This window comes from Trichosurus vulpecula, chromosome 6, assembly GCF_011100635.1.
Source record: "Trichosurus vulpecula isolate mTriVul1 chromosome 6, mTriVul1.pri, whole genome shotgun sequence".
Lineage (NCBI taxonomy): Eukaryota > Metazoa > Chordata > Mammalia > Diprotodontia > Phalangeridae > Trichosurus > Trichosurus vulpecula.
This window is the reverse complement of record NC_050578.1, coordinates 129,704,279-129,725,793: the sequence shown is the minus strand read 5'-3', so window position 1 is coordinate 129,725,793 and position 21,515 is coordinate 129,704,279. Positions and strand designations below refer to the sequence as shown.

The window sequence follows — 21,515 nt, the reverse complement described above, 5'->3', positions numbered from 1 at the left end:
CATTTTACTAGACCTTTCCACCCAGTTATCCATTTCATCTAAATCATCTCTTCTGCTTTTTATTAATAAACTCTCAGAGCCATTAGCCCACATGGGCTGACTCTGCTTCTTGAGTGGTCTCTACCTCTTCACTTTCCACTGCTTCCTCACCTTCCACTTCTTCCTTGACTCCTTGCAATATGACTTTTTTCTTTATTGTTCAACTAAGCTGATCTTTCCATGGTCACAAAAGATTTCCTAATTTATTTTCAAAATGTGTTTTGAATTCAATTGTATTTTACTTTTAGCTTTGAATTCTCTCCCTGATACTTCTCCTTCCCCTCCATTGAGAAAGCAAGGAAAAAAACCCACTAAACGTATAATCCAGCAAAACAAATTCCTGCATTATCCATGTCTCCTTCCCCCCACACCCTGAAAAAAATAGGAAAGAAAAGAAAAGAAAAAACTGTGCTTTGAACTCTGAGGCCATCAGCTGTGTATCTGGCAGTGGGAGTGTCAGAAAAATCTTTATGTAGGACATGACTTTTTCAATATTACAGGGTACAAAAAGTAGTTTGTGTTGAGTTTAAACATATCTATTAGTTTACCAAATCTTGTGCATTGCTTCTGTGTTCTTTTCTCAACAACTCTTAGCTAAATCAATTGAATCCTGGAATATTTAATCTAGAAGAACAACTCCTGTTAGCATGATACTGAAGAAAGAAAACAAACCTCTTTTTAAGCCCCATTTTGTTCCGGAGGCTGGCTAAGTGCATTACAATTGTTTGTTGGTACAATTTGTACAATTGTTTGATCATCAACAGCAATATGCAATGAGGTAGGTGCTCTTGCAATCCCCATTTTACAGATGAGGACACTGAGGAGGACAGAGGTAAAGTGAATTGTGCAGGATCAGAGCTACTTGAGCTGGGTTTTCCTGAATCTAGACCAGGAACTCTCATCTACTGTGCAACTTTGCTGCTTGAAATACAGGGTACCACACATTACTTTGCCTGCGAGGATTGTAGTGGCTGGACAAGAGACACTTGGGGTAAACTAAATAACTTCTCTGTTGGTACTTTTCCCCACATTCCTCCTGTATACCACACTCACTTGGTTCAGGGGCAAAAGTTAAATACTGTGTCTCGTTAAAATCAACGGTGATCAGTCACTGCTTGACTTATTTCTCCTCTCCTTTCTCTAAACTTCAGGCATTAACAATCCCACCTAGACCCTTGGCCTCCTGGAGGCCAGTTGTGATGTGGACCATATGGTTTAGATTTCTTTAATCCCTTGTATCAACTGATGAGAATTATTTGGAACCTCGATCCCTTCCTCAGCTTTTGAGAAATGACTGATCCTTGATAAGAGATTCTTTGCTTTACTAAAATACATTTTTAACTGATAGATAGTTTTTGAACTGCATCCTATCATCGTTTTCCAAGACAATCATCAAACACTAGCAGCCCAGTTTCTTTTCTTGTCCTTAAAAGATCTACAATTCTCTTTTCCCTTGCACTACTGAATACAGAAAAGGAGAAAGGTGTTTCTAACAAAGAGGTCCTCTTTGGGTTCAGACTTCTCCCAGCTTTCGGTTCCTCTCTGGTAGTAGTCCCTAACCACCTCCCTAACCACTCTAGTCTATCCTGTGAGAGTGTTCCTTAATATATTCTGAAGAAACTTGGAGTAGTTGAAGGTCAACTCAAGGATGGTCTCTTGTTAATGAGTTTGGCAGTTTGGGGGTTTCTGCCACTATTCCAATGTTAATCTGAAAGTCAATCTTTTAGATTTGTTCACAGATGCTATTATGAGATTGGAAGGAGAACATTTTTTTTTTGTATTTCGGCTCTAGGTGCACTCAGTTTGGTTTATGCTGTAATCTTTGCTGCCACCTTCCCTGAAATCTTAGTCACTGGGTTCTATCCCTAGAAATAATGTTTTCTCTATATGACTTGCTCTGCCTTTTCTTCTGGAAGTTCTTCTAGAATTGTCAATTCCCCTTGGGATCATGCTGGCATCTTAATTACCCTATCCCTATCTCTGTCTCACCATCCAATTATAGGAGCCTGAAGGAATGTTAAACATCATCTAGTCCAGGGCCCTCATTTTACAGCTAATGAAACTGAGGCCCAGATAGGGTAAATAACTTGCCCAAAGGTTGCAGCCCCATTTTTCATCTTAGACTTTTCCCTCTTCCCCAATAACATGTCACAGATAACAAGTCTCTGCTGCATGCAGACATTTGATCAAGGGCCAATCTGAAACAGTCCTGAGAAGCATCTTCCCTTATTGCTTTTTCTTTAAGCTGTCTTCCAGCTGTACAGAGTATTCTTTATTAAACTGCATTAGGATACCTTAAGTTCTTTGCCTGGGGCCTCTTTATTTGTTCCCTTGGCAAGGTGGTATGTTTATCTCAAAGGCATTCATTTAGAAGGTAACTGCTGCCAAATGTAGAAGTAATAGGGACAGCAGAATGTGATTAATACCTTTATTCTTTTACTTCTTGCACATTCTCAAAGTAACACTAACTCATTTTTTGAAAGGATTAGGGCACTAAAACAGTCTCTGAGGTAGCTTCTAGAACGAAAGTTAGGTAATTCACCTCCAATCACCCTTGTTCCTAGCCTCCAATCAACCTTGACCTTAGCTGTTCAGGTCTGGAACTGCTCCAAGCCACAGATCCAACAAAGCTAGGCATCTCTATTGGTCCAGTACAAATGACTGTGCAGTGAACATGTGCAGGTCAAGGCAAAGGGGATTGTCCACAACAGGGACAATGAGAAATACAAGGGTTTGTCATCATATTGATTAAATATACTACCCCATATGTACAAAGAAGACTCAACATGCTTTATTTCCATGTCTATAAAAAAGCAAAATTAAAAAAAAATACCCTTAAGTAGATTAAATGGTTTCTGGGAATAGCATCTAGAATAGGCGGAACTTTTACTTTGGAAAACCAAATGCCATTGACAGGGCAGTAAGCCAGCTTAGCTGAAGCAGCAAAGCATCTTGAGACAGGGCCTGGGCAAGGCAGGTAAATAAACCAATTGCCTCCACATTGACCACCCCCTCCCCTCAGCCCATGATGGAGACAGCCTAGGACTGTGAGACCAAGAGTCCCAGGATTAGCAGCATCCCCTGCCTCTGAGAGCACTGGTGCTGCTTCCAACCTGCCCCTGCACCCCCACTCTCCCAGCCTTCACTGAGGGGAACAACCCTTGTGAAAAGGAGACCCACAATTCTTGCCACCATCAACATTAATGGAAGCTTAATTGCCATCAACAGATAGAAAAGCCCAAGAACTCATAGAGCAGTAATGCATCCCATACCACTGGCCCTGCTCCCACAACAGTTCCCACAGCCATTGTCCAGGAAATCATTCCTTGTGGAGATGCAACGTGGTAATGAGGGGCAGGTAGGTGGCACAGGGTAGAGTGCCAGGCCTGAAGTGACAGACTTATCTCACTGAATTCAAATCTAGTCTGAGGCACTTACTAGCAGTGTGACCCTGGACAAGTCTTTAACCCTGTTTACCCCTGTTTCCTCATCTGTAAAATGAGAACTGAAAGAAGGGAATGGCAAACCACTGAAGTAATTAGGCCAAAAAAATACCAAATTGGGTCACAAATTGTTGAACATGATTGAAATGACTGAGCAACAACAAAGGTGGTATCTGCTTCTGTAGGAGCTCTAATCCCTGCCTCCTCCATGGCCACAGCTACTAAGGACCTCAAAAAGTAAGTTGTCACCACCAACGTCCTTGCAGATTGCTCAATATCAGAAATGGATTTGTTTTGTGTCAGCGGCAATAACATGAATGAAGATGCATTATCATCTGCTTTGCCTTTATACAACTCCACCCCACCCCACTCCCCCCAGCCTCCGCCATCTCACTAGAACCATGAGGCTTCTCTGTTGGGCTTACAACTGAAATTTCCACATGAATTATCCCCCCAAAAAGTGCTCCTTGAGCACAAAGGACTTTCTTGCTTTTCTATTTAGACCCCAGAACACAGCACAACGTAATAGGTGTGTAATAGGTGCTGAATAAATGCTTCTAAGCTCATTCATTGATTCCTTATGCTTATTTCCCTGCTTTTCTGTTTGGACTGAAGATTCAAACTTAAACCTATTTAGCAGCCATTAGATGGAAGGATTCATATTTAATGGATAAGTGAGGAATTTTGGCACAAAACTTTCCATGTCTGATTGCATTAAAAAAAAACTGATTTTTTTTTCAAGACGTTAAACTCCTGTTCATTCACACTGAGAAGCATAAGGATGTCAGGGAATCTCTGACATATAAATCACAAAGGTACACAGACTTACCTAAGACATCACTGTAAAACTGATCCCAAACCTTCATCTCAAAATTCTGAAACCAAAAGTCATAGTAAATGAAGAAAAGCATATTTTTCACCCGCTCCATAAATGTCATCTTGTCAGTCAGTATTGTCATGGGCACAGGCACATAGGAAGGAGGGGATGGGAGTCCTCCACAGTATTTTTCAAGGGTATTGCCCATGCTGAACCGCAGACTATAGACAAAGGGTATTCCAAGTACCTCTGCTATGAGCTCCCCACAAAGACTCATAGCATCTGAAACAACAACTTCATATCTGGCATCATTCAATGTCTTCATAAGGGCTTTGTTCGAAACCGCACTCTCACACTGCTGTTTTAGGAGCTTTGAATACTCAAAAAATTGTTTTTGCATGGCTGCACCATACTCTAATGCTGAAAGCTTTCGAAGCTCATTACTCCAGAGTGTGATCCAGTTTTCAAAAAGTGAAGCCAAATCCTCTTGATTTCTCTCCACAGGAAAAACCTCAACATGGAAACCTGATGAACTCCCAGGATCAACAAGAACAGTAGCTGAGGGCGTCAGCACAGTCACCTCATGGCCCTTCTGTACCAGCCCATCCAACAGGACCTTTAGATTGATCCAGTGACTATACTCCATAGGCCATGCCAGGACCTTCCCACAGGAACCACAGCTAAAGCAACAGAGCTGAAGCAGCAAAAGAATTGGAACCCATTTCTCAAAGCTCATGGTTATTCCTACTTTACCAACTCTTAGCTTCTTTCCACCCTGAGTTCCTGTTTATATCACCAAAGGAACCAATAAAAGTTTAAAATTTAACTAATACCCCCTAAATTCCTTATCAAAATAGTCATAATTAGCAGTAGCCAAAATATGGTCTTGCCCAATTTGGCATGAAGTTAATACACGGCATTACTTTTATGTCAGAGAAAAACAGCTAGCTGTTATCATCAAATACCTGGTTTGCACAAAGTTCATGGTCTTGTACATTATTGGTACTTTAGTAATGGGCATTCTTCAGGGGCAGAGAACAGTTTGTAATCACTCTGAGTTTAAATATGAATACTATTTTATTTCTTTAAGGCATACAGATCTTAACAGCAAAATGGTCTCCTCTCCCTCTATCTCACTTGGATCTCAAGCTTCCTTGCCCTCAGATGTCAAGATGGTACATCTTAGCAGCACTGTCCTCTGAGGGGTAGCTGAGAAAAATGAGTTAAGGATTGTGAGTCCATGCCTCAGCCAGTCTCAGTAAATTGTTCACTGTTGGGTCCCAATGGAGGTCAATTCCTGATCCCATTGGGGAAACTGCTGTTATAAGTTCATTCTCCACTTCCATTGTTTGGGATCTTAAACTAGAATAGACATTCTTCCAAGTGATTATCATGGAGTACATTGACTTGGGGACAGGTAAGTGGCACAATGGATAGAATTCCAGGCCTGGAGATAGGAAGACTCTTTGTTTGGAGTTGAAGTATGACCTCAGACACTTACTAGCTGTGTGATCCTGGGCAAGTCATTTCACTCTGCCTCAGTTTCCTCATCTATAAATGAGCTGGAGAATGAAATGACAAACTGTAGCCAGAATGGCCTTTGTTTTCTTTGAATGACTCAGTTTACCTCATTGAGCTTCCCTGGACGCTGGGGCTTGCTCTTCCGGGGCAGGACCAGAACTTCCTGTGTGATGAGTCATGGGGCTGGCTGAGGGGAGGTGTTAGCTCCAGAACCTGGTCTACCCTAGGGGGAGGGGCCAACTCAGGAACCAATCGGCCCTGGTCATTCGGGCGGAGCTTGATGATGTCAAAAACCCTATAAGAGGGGAGAGGACAGCTTGAAGATTCTCTCTTCCTTTTCCGGTTGGAGCCAGCGACAGTTACAACGACAGTTACAGAGGCAGTTACGACAGTTACGTCAGTTACAGCCACAGCGACAGACACAGCTGAAGCAGGAGCTGCCAGTAGCAGAGCTAACCTACGGGAGAAAGCTGAACAAAGACTTCAGGCCATTACAGCGACAGTTACAGCGACAGTTGGAGCCAGAGGCAGTTACAGAGGCAGTTACGACAGTTACGTCAGTTTCAGCCACAGACACAGCTGAAGCAGGAGCTGCCAGTAGCGGAGCTGACCTACGGGAGGAAGCTGAACAAAGACTTCAGGCCAGTGGGTAATCTTATTACCATCGAGGGGGAAGCATGATTTTGCTTTACGCAATCATGCTTCTCTGTAGCCTCCTGGTTACTCTTGCAAGGCGTACTTATTGGGCCTGGAAGATTATGATCAACATATCAAAATGGGGCTTCTGGTTCATGGGTTGGTTACTGTGGAGCCTAAATAAATGTTTTGATTCTTCTGCCTTCTACTTTGAGAATTTCTTATATCCGGCGGTTCCGAACCTTTCAGACATGTTTATGATCCTCTTTGAGATTATAAACTCGGCCCTCCTGATACATTTGGCGTCACGAACAGGAGTGTTGTATATGCCAATTAGAAAAAGAACGAACTCTTCCTAGGATAGTTACTGGAGAAATAGCAAGGGGAAAAGTTCCAGCCCAAATTTGGCAGATAGATTATATTGGCCCACTACCCCAGGATAAAGGATGTAAATATGTATGTACGTGTGTTGACACCTATTCAGGTGTACTAGTGGCTTGTCCTTATAAAGACGCAACTCAGAAAAACACCTGTAAAACTTTAGATATTGTAAGTTTATATTATGGAACCCCAATGCAGATTCAAAGTGACAATGGGTCACATTTCAAGGGCAAAGAAGTGAAAAGATATTGTGTGTTGAATAATATAGAATGGATATATCATATTCCATATTACCCACAAGCATCTGGGCTAATTGAAAGAATGAATGGATTGTTGAAAGAACAGCTGAGAAAATTAAGCTCAAATAATTCATATCGACATTGGAAGGATAATTTGTCTATTGCCTTACGTAATTTGAATAATAGACCCTTAGGGGGGAGTACACCTCTAGCCAGAATGATGACCCCAAATCTGCAGATCAGAGAACAGCAAACATGTGAGATCCAAAACATTGAATTTTGGACTGTGAGGGAAGATGTCCCACTACCAAGTCCAGGAACACCTGGTTCAGCAGGATATGATTTACATTGTATAGAGAATTTTAGGTTAAATAGGAAAGAGATAAGAAAAACCCCTACTGGAGTATGTATGAGAATCCCCAAGAATCATCTTGGACGGATATTACCTAAACCAGGATTAGCGGCTCAAGGAATACATGTATTGGCTGGAGTGATAGATTCTAATTATCAAAAAGAAATTGTTGTGACACTCCAGAATATGGGTAAAAAACCTGTACAATTTTGTAGAAATGATAGGATGGTTCAAGTCATTATTATCCCCTGTGAAAAAATACCCTTTGTGAAAACTGACCCTCCTCCCAAAATAACTACTAGAGGGGCAAAAGGGTCTTGCTCCATTGATAGAATAAAGTCAGGAGCTAAGGTATGGGTAAAACGGAAGCCAGATGATATTCCAAAGGCTGCAGAAGTTATAGCCCATGGGAAGGACAACACTGTAACAGTTGTCTATTCAGGGGAAAATAATTACCAAATCGTACCCCTGAACCATATATTTTACCGTGAATAGGTTATAATAATAGATTCACAGACTATTCTTTTTGTCCTTTGTTTTGGCTAACCTTGTTGCTAGTTTTGTTTCCTTCAGGCTTAAGCACCCTGCACTTTCCGGTGACTGCCTAAGCATGTAGCATTCTTGGAATTCCTGCCAGCTTGTTAAAGAAATGACCTCTGGAATGGGACTTTTTGGGGGCAGGGCCATCTCTACATCCAATTTCAGCATGAAGAAGCTATGGAAAATGAGACCTTCACCCCTCACCCCAAGATTTTGAGCCCCAATCGTTCAAGGGGGGTGGAAATGATGATAGTGTTCTGTTTACTTATTTTGTGTTATCCTTGCTGTGTTGTTTTATTGTTATGATATTATTGATCCTATGTAATGGATACAAGGATTTAGGGGTGGACATTTGAATTATTAATAATTATTTTGGGGATGATTGATTGAAGAGATTATCTTGCTGGGACCTAGGGGTGGATCGCATTTGAATCGTTAAACCATTCACTCTGGACTGATGTACTTTTCAGCCATGGTAACTTTGAATTACAAGTGGGTTATGATTAGTGTTGGTGGAGGAAAGAACCACACAAAGAAAAATCACAGTGTGATTTTATTATTTTAAAATGTTGAAACTGAAATTGTACAAGTTATAGGAATGTCACCAAATGATATGTTTTGCTTTATAATGAATGATATGTTTTAGTTTCCTTTGTAATTGGATCACAATGTATGTTCTAGGATACATGGCTGATTAGATTATGTATCCTATAACAAGGGGTGGAGTGTAGCCAGAATGGCCTTTGTTTTCTTTGAATGACTCAGTTTACCTCATTGAGCTTCCCTGGACGCTGGGGCTTGCTCTTCCGGGGCAGGACCAGAACTTCCTGTGTGATGAGTCATGGGGCCGGCTGAGGGGAGGTGTTAGCTCCAGAACCTGGTCTACCCTAGGGGGAGGGGCCAACTCAGGAACCAATCGGCCCTGGTCATTCGGGCGGAGCTTGATGATGTCAAAAACCCTATAAGAGGGGAGAGGACAGCTTGAAGATTCTCTCTTCCTTTTCCGGTTGGAGCCAGCGACAGTTACAACGACAGTTACAGAGGCAGTTACGACAGTTACGTCAGTTACAGCCACAGCGACAGACACAGCTGAAGCAGGAGCTGCCAGTAGCAGAGCTAACCTACGGGAGAAAGCTGAACAAAGACTTCAGGCCATTACAGCGACAGTTACAGCGACAGTTGGAGCCAGAGGCAGTTACAGAGGCAGTTACGACAGTTACGTCAGTTTCAGCCACAGACACAGCTGAAGCAGGAGCTGCCAGTAGCGGAGCTGACCTACGGGAGGAAGCTGAACAAAGACTTCAGGCCAGTGGGTAATCTTATTACCATCGAGGGGGAAGCATGATTTTGCTTTACGCAATCATGCTTCTCTGTAGCCTCCTGGTTACTCTTGCAAGGCGTACTTATTGGGCCTGGAAGATTATGATCAACATATCAAAATGGGGCTTCTGGTTCATGGGTTGGTTACTGTGGAGCCTAAATAAATGTTTTGATTCTTCTGCCTTCTACTTTGAGAATTTCTTATATCCGGCGGTTCCGAACCTTTCAGACATGTTTATGATCCTCTTTGAGATTATAAACTCGGCCCTCCTGATACACAAACCACTCCAGTATCTTTGCCAAGAAAACCCTAAATGGCATCACAGAGTAGGAAATGACTGAAACAGCTGATTTGCAACAATAACAACCACACACGGGCTTGAGTTCATGCACAACCAACTCTGCCTTGGTATATTAAGTTCGATGTTTGAATAATCTCTACTATCTGTCTCATTTTAATAATACTTGATTTTCCAGTCTTTTCATTGGGAATGCTTGAAATTGTTCTAACTGAATAAATAGCCATTCTTTAGCCTCTCCCCCCACCCATGCACCCCACTCCATAGGACAATATGCAGTTTTGCTGGATGGGTTATTCCTGGATATAATCCTAGATCTTTACCTTCTGGAATATCAAACATTTCCCTCCTATCCCTTATATTGATGGCTGCTATATCCTGTCTTATCCTGATAAGTGGCTTCTTTACATTTGATTTATTCCTTTCTGGCTAGTTGCAGTATCTTTTCTCTGATTCAGGACTTCTGGATTTTGGTTGCAAAAGTCTTGGGAGTTTTCACTTTGGGATTTATTTTGGGAGATGACCAATGAATTCTCTTGATTTCTACTCTCTGGTTCTAAGGGAGTCCTTTCATTCATTTCTTTTCTTTTCTTCAAATCTTCTTGTACAAAATGACTAATATGGAAATGTTTTACATATTTGTACAGATATGACCTATATCGAATTGTTCAATGTCTCAGGAAAGGGGTAGGGGAGTGAGAAAGGAAGCGATACAAATTGTAACTCATAACTTTAAATAAGATAGCCTAGTAGATCCTTTAAAAATCCTTTTAAAAAAAGCTAAAGAAGGTTTCCACACTGATTTTAGAGAACTAGGTAGCTGAAATCAGAAGGAATGAATTAATATTCTCTCATCTGGTATAGGCAAAGCCCAATGGAAAAGGAATTCCAGGTTGCAAGAAGGGATTAGTGGCAGTAAGTAACTAATTGGGAGAGCCAGTCAGCCAGTCACCCAAACCTTAAGATTTGCTGTAGACACAAATTGGAAACAGGATTATAGGATCAGAAGAGAAGACGTTCAGGGGTCATGAAGATGGATCAGGAGTGAGAGAATACAAGCAACACATAATGATAAGAATATTCATTTAGATCATTTTTTCCAATGAATATTATTAATTAATTATTGCTACACAAAGATTATTTGTTACTAATATAGTATCCCAGTCGTTCTAGATGGCCATACTGTATTTAAGGTACTCTTTTTTATACTTTAAACTCTTTGCAGGTATGTACTTGCTTTTTATACTAAGGAAGATTTTGCTTGAAGCTTTCCCAGTCACTTTATGATCTACAAAGGAGAAAATCCTAAGCTAATGTAGTGAAGTCCAAAATAATCATCTTGGCAGAGAAAACTGAAAAAAAAGATAGTCCAAAACATTTCTGAAAACACCCATCTTACCTAACACCTCAGTGTAAAACTGCTCCCACTTTTTCTCGAATGAATGGAACCAGAAGGAGTCAAAGAAGAGAGGCAGTAGCACATTCTCCACCTTTTCCATAAAAGTCATCTTGTCAGTCAGTCTGCTCAGGGGCATGGGCACGTAGGAAAGAGGAGATGGAAGTAGCCCACAGTATTTCTCATATGGATTCCCCATGCTCCACCGGATACTCTTTATGAAAGAGATTTCAAGCTTCTCGGCTCTCAGACCTCCACATGGAAATACAGCATCTCTAAATAGCATATCATAGCCATTTTTTTGCATTTTCTCCATAATTGTCTGGACAAGGATTACATTTTTTGTTTGTTTGTTTGTTTTTGGAAGGAGGAAGGCAGGGCAATTGCGGTTAAGTGACTTGTCCAAGGTCACACAGCTAGTAAGTTTGTCCAGTGTCTGAGGTCGAATTTGAACTCAGGTCCTCCTGATTCCAGAGCTAGTGCTCTACTCACTGTGCCACCTCACTGCTCTGAAGATTACATTTTTACACCTTGATTTTACAAAAGGAAAAAAATTGTTAAAAGATTCTTCAAGCTCCCACATTCTTTCCCAGTATGAAAAAGGGGTTTTTGTTCATCTCTCCCAAAGCAATTTCCAGTCTGCTCATAAGTTCTTTTTTGTTTGTGGAGTAAGAAAAACCTCACAGTTCAGTCCTGAAGAATCAGTGGAATCAGCGAGAGACATATCAGAAGGCACTAACACAGTCACCATTTGACCTCTTTTTGCCAATTCTTCAAGAACTGTCTTCATGTTAATCAAGTGGCTATAATCCAATGGCCATACTAGGTCCTTTCCCCAGGATGCACAGCCAAAGCATCAGAGCTGCAGCAGCAGCAGAATAGACACCCACTTTTCAAGCATAGTGCCTGAGCCTGATGCCTTCTGATGCAATACTGCTCTTTGTATTTGCTGGATGAAGACACACACAGGCAAGCAAAGGGACAAGTTGAAGATTAATTTCTAAAGGAAATTCTCTCCAAACATACTTCTAGCCCAATGTCCTCCCCTTGGGCCCCAGTAGGCAAACATTTCTTCCAGTGAACTCTTTGCATCATCCAATGTGTGTTAGGTGAAGGCACAAATTCAGAATATCAGAAGTACTGGCCTTACTCTTCATAAATCTTACAATTAAAACAGACAGAGCAAGCAAGAAACACAATACAGCACATCTACACAGACCAAGTAATTCAATTCAAGAAATACTGAGGAGATACTAGAGTTATAAAAGGCATACAAAGTCACAGAAAACACAGTTTTAATGCCCTAAGAACCTACAATCTAGTAGCAGAGACACAAACAACTCTCTATATCACTACATAAGAGACAGAGTATGGTAAATGCCCTTTGAATTTTACAATTGTAGGGTTCAGAGGCTTATTACGAACCACAAATATTTAATAAATACATGATATATATGTTATACAGGGGATGTATACACAAGGTATATAAAAGATATATAAATTTTATATATACATATATGTATATATTTATGTATATTTTGCCTTAATCTATAAAAATGAGCTGGAGAAGGGAAGAGCAAGCCACACCACTACCTTTACCAAAAAAATCCAAAATGGGGTCACCAAGAGTCAGAAAGGAGTGGATAATGATTAAACAACAACAACCCTCACCTGCAATTCAATAAATCACAATAACTATTCATAACAGCATCAACTATTAAATCCCCTATTTGTTTTTCAAAGTTCTTCACAACCTGTTGACCTTTCCAGTCTTCTTATACCTGATCACTGCCCTACCCCCCACTCACCCCAGTCCTCTTTGATCCAGTCAAACTGGCCTCTTTGATGTTATTCAAACAAGATTCTCTTCTTCTGATTCTGGGTCTGTTTAGATTGTGAGCTACTCAAGAGCTCTTTTCCCTTTCCTGTATTCCCATTCCATAGCACAGGGCCTGGCACAGAGTGAGTGCTTAAACAATATCTATCGACTGATTGACTTAAACGCAAAGTATAAAATACACATCATTGCGAAGGAAAAGAATTATGTTGAAATAAAGATTTGATTTGATACCCATGCAAGTTTATTGGCTTGTGAAATCAAAGGGGTCTCAGGACCCCAGGTTAGGGACTTCTGTCATAGAGAATGACTAAATGAGGCTTTCATTCTAGTTTGATGGCCAAGCAGAGATGAGGCGGGAGCAAGCCTTAGGGGACTGAATCAATGACAGCTATGGTGGCTTCCAGACTTCTCAATGCATTAACACCAAAGACAATGTAGAAAGTCAGTGGGTGGTAGGCGGAGCCAAGATGGCCAAGTGAAAACAAAAGCTCTCTCACAAGTTCTGTCAGATACCTCTAAAAAAGTGAATCTGAGCAGATTTGATGGAGTTAGAAGCCACTAGTAGACTGAGTGGGGCAAATTTCCAAGTCAGGAGAGTCGGAAAGGTCTATGGGATGGATCTCTAGGCTGGGAGGGTGCCTAGTGGGCGGAGCTCCACCAGACAGCACCTAAGTGGAAGCCATTGTGGAAAACAGCCAACCATCCAGGCTGGGAGAAAGCTGGGCACCAAAATTGGCAGAGAGCCCCAGGCTTCCCAGCACAGGAGGGGAGTCTGTCGAAGTGACAGAAGGCAGCAGCCCAGAGCTTGTAGCCATGAGACATCCATTCCTGAGGCTTGCAGCCCAAGGGTTTGAAACCCATTTTCTAGAAATCCTTGGAGACATAATGGCCACGTAATTGGCTCTCATCCTTCCCTCCTTCACTGACCCAGAGGATTCCTTGGCAAAAAACGCTGGAATAGAGGAGACAGAAGTAGGGCTTCAGTAGCCAAACAGTGGGAACTCCTGAGTCCCAGAAGGGTAGAGCCAGCAAGGGTCAACATCAGGAACCCAGACAAGCCATCTTGGGGTGGGGGGAGGGGAGAGATAGGGAGAAAATTTGGAACTCAAAATCTTGTGGAAATGAATATTGAAAAATAAAAATAAATTCATTGATTTAAAAAAAGTTTTAACCTTGTGCTTAATAGCAAGAATAAAGTAGAAAAAAAGTCTGTTTCCACAATTTCAAAGCACTGTTTCCTTAGTGACCTTGTTTCAAAATGTTTCTCTCTTCCTGATCCTATTATGACAGGTTTCTCTCCTAGTGGCTCATCCCCATGATTCCCAAATACTTTCAATAGTGAAGAAGCAAGGACTATTTGCCAGTTGTTCTTCTTTGATGAGACAATGTGTTGTATATTGTGTGTTTGAAATATAGTTTGATTTTATATTCTCTCCATATTGCATAGTTATCAAAATCTATCACAAAACAACATACTTTTTTGTGCCTCCCTCAACATCTAAGTTCACAGACTGTGTCACAGAATTGTAGGAATTTAAATTTGGAAGGGACCAACAAATCTCCATACAAACTTTGCTTGAATACCCTAAGTGAGGTGGTGCCAGTGTTCAACCCTACTTTCTAGGACAGACCAGTACACTTATGGAAAGCATTAATTGTTAGGAAGCTTTTTCTGACATGCTGTACACCATTTGCATCACTGTATCTTCCAGCCACAGTTCCTAGTTTTTTGGAGTCAGAATACCTGGATTTGAACTCCTCCTCTGTGCTTTAGAACCTGTGTGACCTTGGGCAATTTCACTTAACCTCACTGAGCCTCAATTCCCCCTTTGTAAAACAAGGAGATGAGACTGGATGGCCTCTACTTTCCCTTCTTCCACAGGACAGGTAACCAAACCAATTACGTGATCTTATCTTGTCCCAGGGCATTATTTCTAGTTCAAGACCTTCTTCATCTAGGCCCATGAATGTGTTGGTTTAAATTTTGATAACTGTTTCACTGTGACTGGTTTCTTTTGTTATTATGTATATTATCTTATGCATTTAAAAACATTATTCTGAGAATGCTTCTGTAGGCTTCAACAGACTGTCAAAGTGGTCCCTAACTCCAAAAAGGTTAGAAACCCTTGATCTAGTTCCTTAAATAAATCCTCATAGACCATGAACACAGGACCCTTCACCATTCTGGCTGCACTTCTATCAAAACTGTCTAGTCAATTAATGTCCTTTGTAAATTATGGAGTCTAAAATGGAACAGTCATCTAGACATTATCAGACCAGGGCAGATTACAAGGCAACAATCATTCCTAGATGCCACCCCTCTCTTAAAGCAGCCCCCAAATACCAATGGTTTTCCTGTCTTCTGTATCACACTATCAGCTCATGTTGATCTTGAGTCACAAATACCCTTGGATCTTTTAACTAGGAAACTGACATTTGGAGTCCAATTATAAAACTAACTTTCATCTTATTTGATTTGGACCAGTGATTCATCCTATGAAGCATTTTTTTTATCCTGACTTGTAATGATTCATTGTGTTTTCTGTTTTTCCTAGATTTATGTCCTCCATAGATTTCTAAATATGTTACATAGAGTAGTGCCAAGTAGAGAACCCTGACTTAATCCTCTGGAGAATTCTTTCCAAGTAGCCTTGAAACCATCAGTCACTAAGCTTTGGCTCTAGCCATTTAACCAGTTCCCAATATACCTAACTTGATATCAGATCTAGCCCACATTTATTCATCTCTTCCACAAGAATAGCTTGAGAGACCACATCAAATGCTTTGATAAAATGTAACTTAAATTCTGTCTATCACATTGCTCTGATCTATTACTTCAGTTTCCCTATAAAAAGGAAATGGACATGGTCTGGAATGACCTACATTTAGTGAAGCCACAAGCACTATTTTTCATCTTTCAGTGCCACTGATCTTTATAGTATGCAGTCTCTGCTCTTTCCCCCTTTTTGAAAATCATTTACCAATTTTATGAAAATTGCCTGCCAATATTTTGATACCTCTCTCATTGAAAATAATACTGAATGGCTCAGTAGTGATATACAGAAATTCTTGCAGTCCCCAAGAATGTGGTTAATCTAGGTGAGAAAACTTGAATTCATTACGGGTACCTAGATGCTTTCTCAGTATCTCCTTACTTTTCTTGGGAATTGGATCCACATTAGTCATATTTATTCAGTTCTTTCCATTTGAGAGAGGTTTTTCTTTGGCAGAGAAAATGGAAGGAGAAAAAAGTTGAAAAACTCTGTCTTCTCTTCATCATCAAATATCATAGCTCCATCCACTCAAAGCAGATCTCCCATCCCCTTTTTATTCCCTCTAATCTAGCTTAAAAAAGAACATGAAACAACTCTTTTTATCCTTACCAATTTTTAACAACTTTTGCTTATTTGGAGATTTGGCAAGTCCTGACACTAACTATATTTTGCAGAATCATGCCAAGCTTTTTAATTCTTTCCCTCATTTCCTGCTCTTGTTTCTATTGCCTCAATATACCAGATTTAAAAAAAGAATTAAATCATCAGTGACTTTTCTGTTTACTCATATTACTCTCTTTATACAATCTTCCTTTTTTCTTCCTCATCAAAACTCTTATTCTAGGCATCATCAAATGTTTCGTTTTGAATGATTCCCCTCCTTCTTAGGTCTACTTATCCTATAGAATTTTAGTTCATGACATCCAATTCTTCCCTTTTCATACTTTAAAATTTGCTCTTATATAATCAAGGGTATATGTGAGAATATTTATGACATGTCTTCTCTATCTGTCTTTCTCTATCACAGACTCAAACATAGAAGAATGAGTTACAAACAAGTCCACCCCATTAAAAAGTTCCTTTCTACTGTGAAGTCAGAGGAATAATGGAATTTCTTCTGGTTATTTCTTCTGCCTTTCAAAGAATGAAATTAAGGTAAGTTAATATAGTATGAGTTGTTCCACATTAGAAAGAATAGAGTTACCTAGAGATATCTGAATAATGGAAGTCAATTTAAATTACATTATTCATAAATCATCAAAATTGTCTAATCATTTCCTGCACACAATTTTCTGACTTCCTGTAGCAAACAAATTCTCCTGGAGGAGCCCAGCTTATTGGTTGGATGTTGCCTTTGATGTTTGTGAAAGCTGTACATAAAAAGGATGCCAACAGAAGAATTCAACTTATGCTTTAGGAAGAACATGGTGATGTGTAATTAAAAATAAACATTAAATGTGTTCTTTGAAATGAGGCTCTGTTTTAAGCTGTTGATGTTTAGTTTCTCATTGATAATAGAATCAGTTGATAAAGGTTACTCATTTTTTAAACAATTAATGAAAGCGCTAGAAAATACCATTTGGTTGTTGTTCAGTCTTTTCAGTCATGTCTGACTCTTCCCGATCCCATTTGGGATTCCTTGGCTAAGATACTGGGGTGGTTTGTCATTGTCTTTTCCAGTCTATTTTACAGATAAGGAAACTGAGGCAAACAGGGCTAAGTGACTTGCCCAGGTTCACATAGTAAGTCTTTGACACCAAATTTGAACTCAGGAAGATGAGCTTCCCTTTCTCTAGGCCTGGAACTCTATCCACCGTGCCACCCAGCTACTCCTAGTTTATCATGAATTTACTTGGAAGAATGAAGATTCAAGAAAAATGCGTAACAAGTTTCAAGTCTATATAAGTGCATTCTATGGATAGTGGTAAGGGGCTGCATGGTGCAATAGACAGAGTGACTGGGAGTCAGGAGGACCTCACATGGAATCTCATTTCCAATTCTTACTGACTGCCTGACTTGGACAAAGTTGGCTAATCTCTTTGGGCTTCTGTTTCCTATTCTGTAGAAAGGAGGGAGGCAGATTCAACAACCTCTAAGGATACTTCTTGCTCTAAATTGCTGTTTTTATGAGGGAGTGGGTGGAATAGAGAAAATGAATGCACAAAAAGTTGAGGAGCTAGCTTACATAGCAAGAAGACATTTCTAACATGGAATTGTATTTGTCTAGAAGGTTATGGAATCATTGATGGTTCTCATGTGGTTATGACGTTGGTCAATACTTTTGACACACTGAAATGTACAACCAGAACTAGAGAAGTTGACTGTTTCTTTCTAGCTACTAGGAGTGCCTGTAGCTAGCACCAGGGGAATAGGCCAAAAAACCAGAGGCTGTGAGATGCAGGGAAAAGGACATTGGTTTGGGGTTGAAACACTTTGACTCATATACTGACTTAGCTGCTTGCTCCCTGTGTGACACTGATTAAGCTACTTCTCTGCATCCCACTTCAATTATCTGTATGTTGAGGGAACTGGAATAGATCAAGGAACCATGGAGTCTGAGGGCTGAGAGGGAACCTCAATAACAATCTAGTCCAACTTAGACACCAAAGGAATCTTCTGTATAACACAGCCATAAGTTATCGTACAGCCTCTCCTTCAAGACATCCAAGGAGAGGGAATCCGCTACGTCTTAAGGTTGGTTATCAAGTTTGGGGCAGCTCTAATTGCTAGGAAGCTTTTCCTGACACCAAGCCTAAATTTTCCTCCTTGTAATTTCCACCCATTAGTTCTCTCAGTTCTCCTTTCTGGGGTCAAACAGAAAAACTCTAACCCCTCATCCATGTTAACTCCTCTAATACTTGTACAAAGCTACCATGTCTTCCTCCTCTCTCCCCCTCCCATCCCCTTTTCTCTAGTACAAATATGCCCAGTTTCTTCAACTGATCCTTATGTGTCAAGGGCCCAAGATTCTTCCCCATCCTAGTTTCTTTCCCCTGATCAATCTTTAGTTTGTCAAGATACTTAAGGAAACCTCAGGATAAAATAGATGATGTTGATTCTATTAAATTATTAAGTTTTTTTTTCATGAACAAATCTAATGTAATAACAAGAAAAAGAGAAATAGGTAAAAAAAACGTTTTAGCAGCAGCTGCAGTAGACAAAACCCCATCTTTCAGACATGATGTCTGTATGTTTGTGTATTTTTGTCTATGATACTTTGCCCTGTTTACAAGTACAAAGGGATATCAATATAAGTAAACTGAACATTAACAAGTACTTAAAATTAACTGACAGGCATAAAGAACATGCCATATCATTGTGTTTATTGAGTTTTTAAAAAATCTGCACAGAGGCAGTTAGTTTGGTAGACCAAAAATGCCACTTTACAAGCTTTTTTGTAACAAGATTTCTCCTAACATAAATCAAAAATAATTGAAGATTCTTCGGAAGACATAAACAAGGCATAGAAAGAATCACAGAAGACTAAACCAACAATTTTAATGAAATAAAATTCAAAAGTTTACCCATAAAGAAATGCAATGTAGCTAAGATTAGAAGAGAAACATACCTGGAGAAAAACATTTGCAACATTTCTCTGATAAAGGTTCCAAGATATATAAGGAACTGATTAAGATGAAGAATTTTTCTGTAGGAAATGCAGTAGGATTTCAGTGGAAGATCAGATCACTCTGCATAGAATGAAAGGTAAGGGCTTCAGAGTGATTATGTTTAGTTTGGTGTTAGTCCTAACAGCAGCGACAGTGGAGTTCTGCAAAGACCACTCTATATGTAGTCAGAGAACCTAAGCCAAAATCCTGGCTCTTCTATGGACTATTCCTGTGACCTTAGGAAAGGCTCCAACATCACTGGGCCTGGATTTTCTCATCTAACAAGTAAATGGAGTGGGGTAGATGTTCCTTAAAGTTGTCTTCCACTCCTGGATCCTGTGAGGAGAGTACAGATTTTGAATAGGAAAAGTTTAGTTTGCTGTGAGAGCACTTGGAGAAAGTAGGCAAGAGATTGGCAGGTTCAAGGATCATGAAGGCCTAGAATTCACAGGCTTGTGCCACTTCACATTCAGAGACAGGCTCAGATACAGGCTGGGATAGAGATGGAGGAAGCAATTTTTACAACAAAAACAGAACCAGCCATAATACTTGCTAATGATTTACTTCAGAAAAAGTCCTCAGGACATAAAGGAATACATCAAAAATAAGTGACAAGGCAGCAGTCTGAATGATTCATATGTATCTGACTGTCAGATCAACACAGCAATGCCTGAAGCATAGGGAAGGCCTTGAGAGACCTGGCACTGAAGGTTCTTATTTAAGAAGGCAAGGCAAAGGGAAACCTAAAAAGGCCCAGGACTCCAACAGACTCGATTAGAATAGATAAATCACTGCTGAACAGGTTAAACAGTGTTGCAGCAGGTACAGATCCCTGTGCCACTCTTCTGAAGAATTCTTTGAAAGTTGCCTTGAAACAATGATTTTTTTTTCAGTTCTTTCCACTTCAAATAGGTTTTTCTTTTGCAGAAATTCCTTGTCCAGATCACTCAGGTACTAAGTGCCTGATGTCCTAGCTACCTTCTGAAACTTTTATATCACTCTCCAAATTGATCTCTCCCTCTTCTAAATCCCTAAAGCACTTGCATGCATACCCACATAGCCACAGGGAAATCATTTTATTAATTTCTTATGGATGCCTTTTTTCTTTCCCTATATTGGTTCCAAAGCTCAAACATCCACCCCTCCCCTTTAGCCTCTAAATTTATATCCTCAGCAGGCTCATCTTACTTTTTTATTTATATAAATTGAAGACATTTGTTTTCAGATTTCTCAGCTCTTTTCCTCCACATCTGAAAAGTGTACCTTACTATTGTCCATTACCTCCAACTACCCCAGATTCAACCTCCCTCTATGCCCCTGAGACTTCCCTCTCTGACCTCTAGGATGTCGCTTCATCAAACACCTCTTTCTCTCTCGTTTTCCATTTCTTCCACTTTACTTGATCTTTCAACAGTTCCCCATTTCATCTATGCCTCCCTTTGTCTACTTTTTATTAATAAACTCTTAGAACAGTTAGCCCACATGAGCTGTCTCTGCTTTCTCACCTACCACTTCATCCTCAGCTCCTTGAAATCTGACTTTTTTCTCCAATGTTCAAATGAAACTGGTCTCTCCACTGTCCCTAATCTCTACAGTCTATGATGCTTTTCTCAGGCTAAGACTGAAAAGCTAAGCTCTCTGCTCCAGTGCTGCATTGATTGCTTGGCTTGGACTGGACATTCTTATGGCCAGCTGGAATCTATGGTCTAGGATCCTGCAATCATCAAACCTTATTGACTAGCCCAGGGGTGCTGAACTTGCAACCTCGAGGCCCTTTAGGTCCTCAAGAATGTCCCTTTGAATCCAAACTTCACAAAACAAATCCCCTTAATAAAAAGTTCAAGAGTGCCAGCTCCGCACTCCTGGACTAGCCTCACCAGGCACTCCAACACCCTCATTGGAAGGAGCTTTTCTCTCCACAGTGCCACCTGCTGGTTCCAATGGGAAAGTGACTAGAATAGGCATTTGCTCCATGGCATATATTCTAAATTCTCTGATAAAAGTCTTATTTCTCAAAAACTTAGCAATATTCTAAACATAATCAACTGTGAAAGATTTAGGAACTCTGATCATTACAATGATCCACCACACCTCCAAATGCCTCATGGTACAAAATGTTAATTACCTCAGATGAATTCAGAGTATAAATTAAAGCACATATTTTTTCTTTATTTAATTCTTAAAGAAGATAGCTAGTAGAAAAATATTTTTTCATGTTATCATATGTCTAATGAACATTGAATTTCTTCACTCTTCAAAGAGTGGGGGAGGAATGAAAAGGAGAACTTGAAACTGAAAACAAAAATAATT

General features: G+C 40.2%; 1 protein-coding gene across 2 annotated transcripts in view; it reads right to left on the bottom strand.

Annotated features, from left to right (window-relative positions):
- The window catches only part of LOC118855502 (UDP-glucuronosyltransferase 2A1-like), a 350,735-nt gene that overhangs the window by 131,198 nt on the left and 198,022 nt on the right, over positions 1–21,515 (bottom strand). Inside the window, exon 1 of one of the 2 annotated variants that reach the window (XM_036765610.1) lies at positions 4,312–4,980. The exons of the other annotated variant lie outside the window; for it this stretch is intronic. Coding sequence (XP_036621505.1) covers positions 4,312–4,945 — 634 coding nt within the window. The 5' untranslated portion in view covers positions 4,946–4,980. Of the gene's footprint in view, positions 1–4,311; positions 4,981–21,515 lie in introns of those variants that run through there. 2 annotated transcript variants of the gene reach the window in all.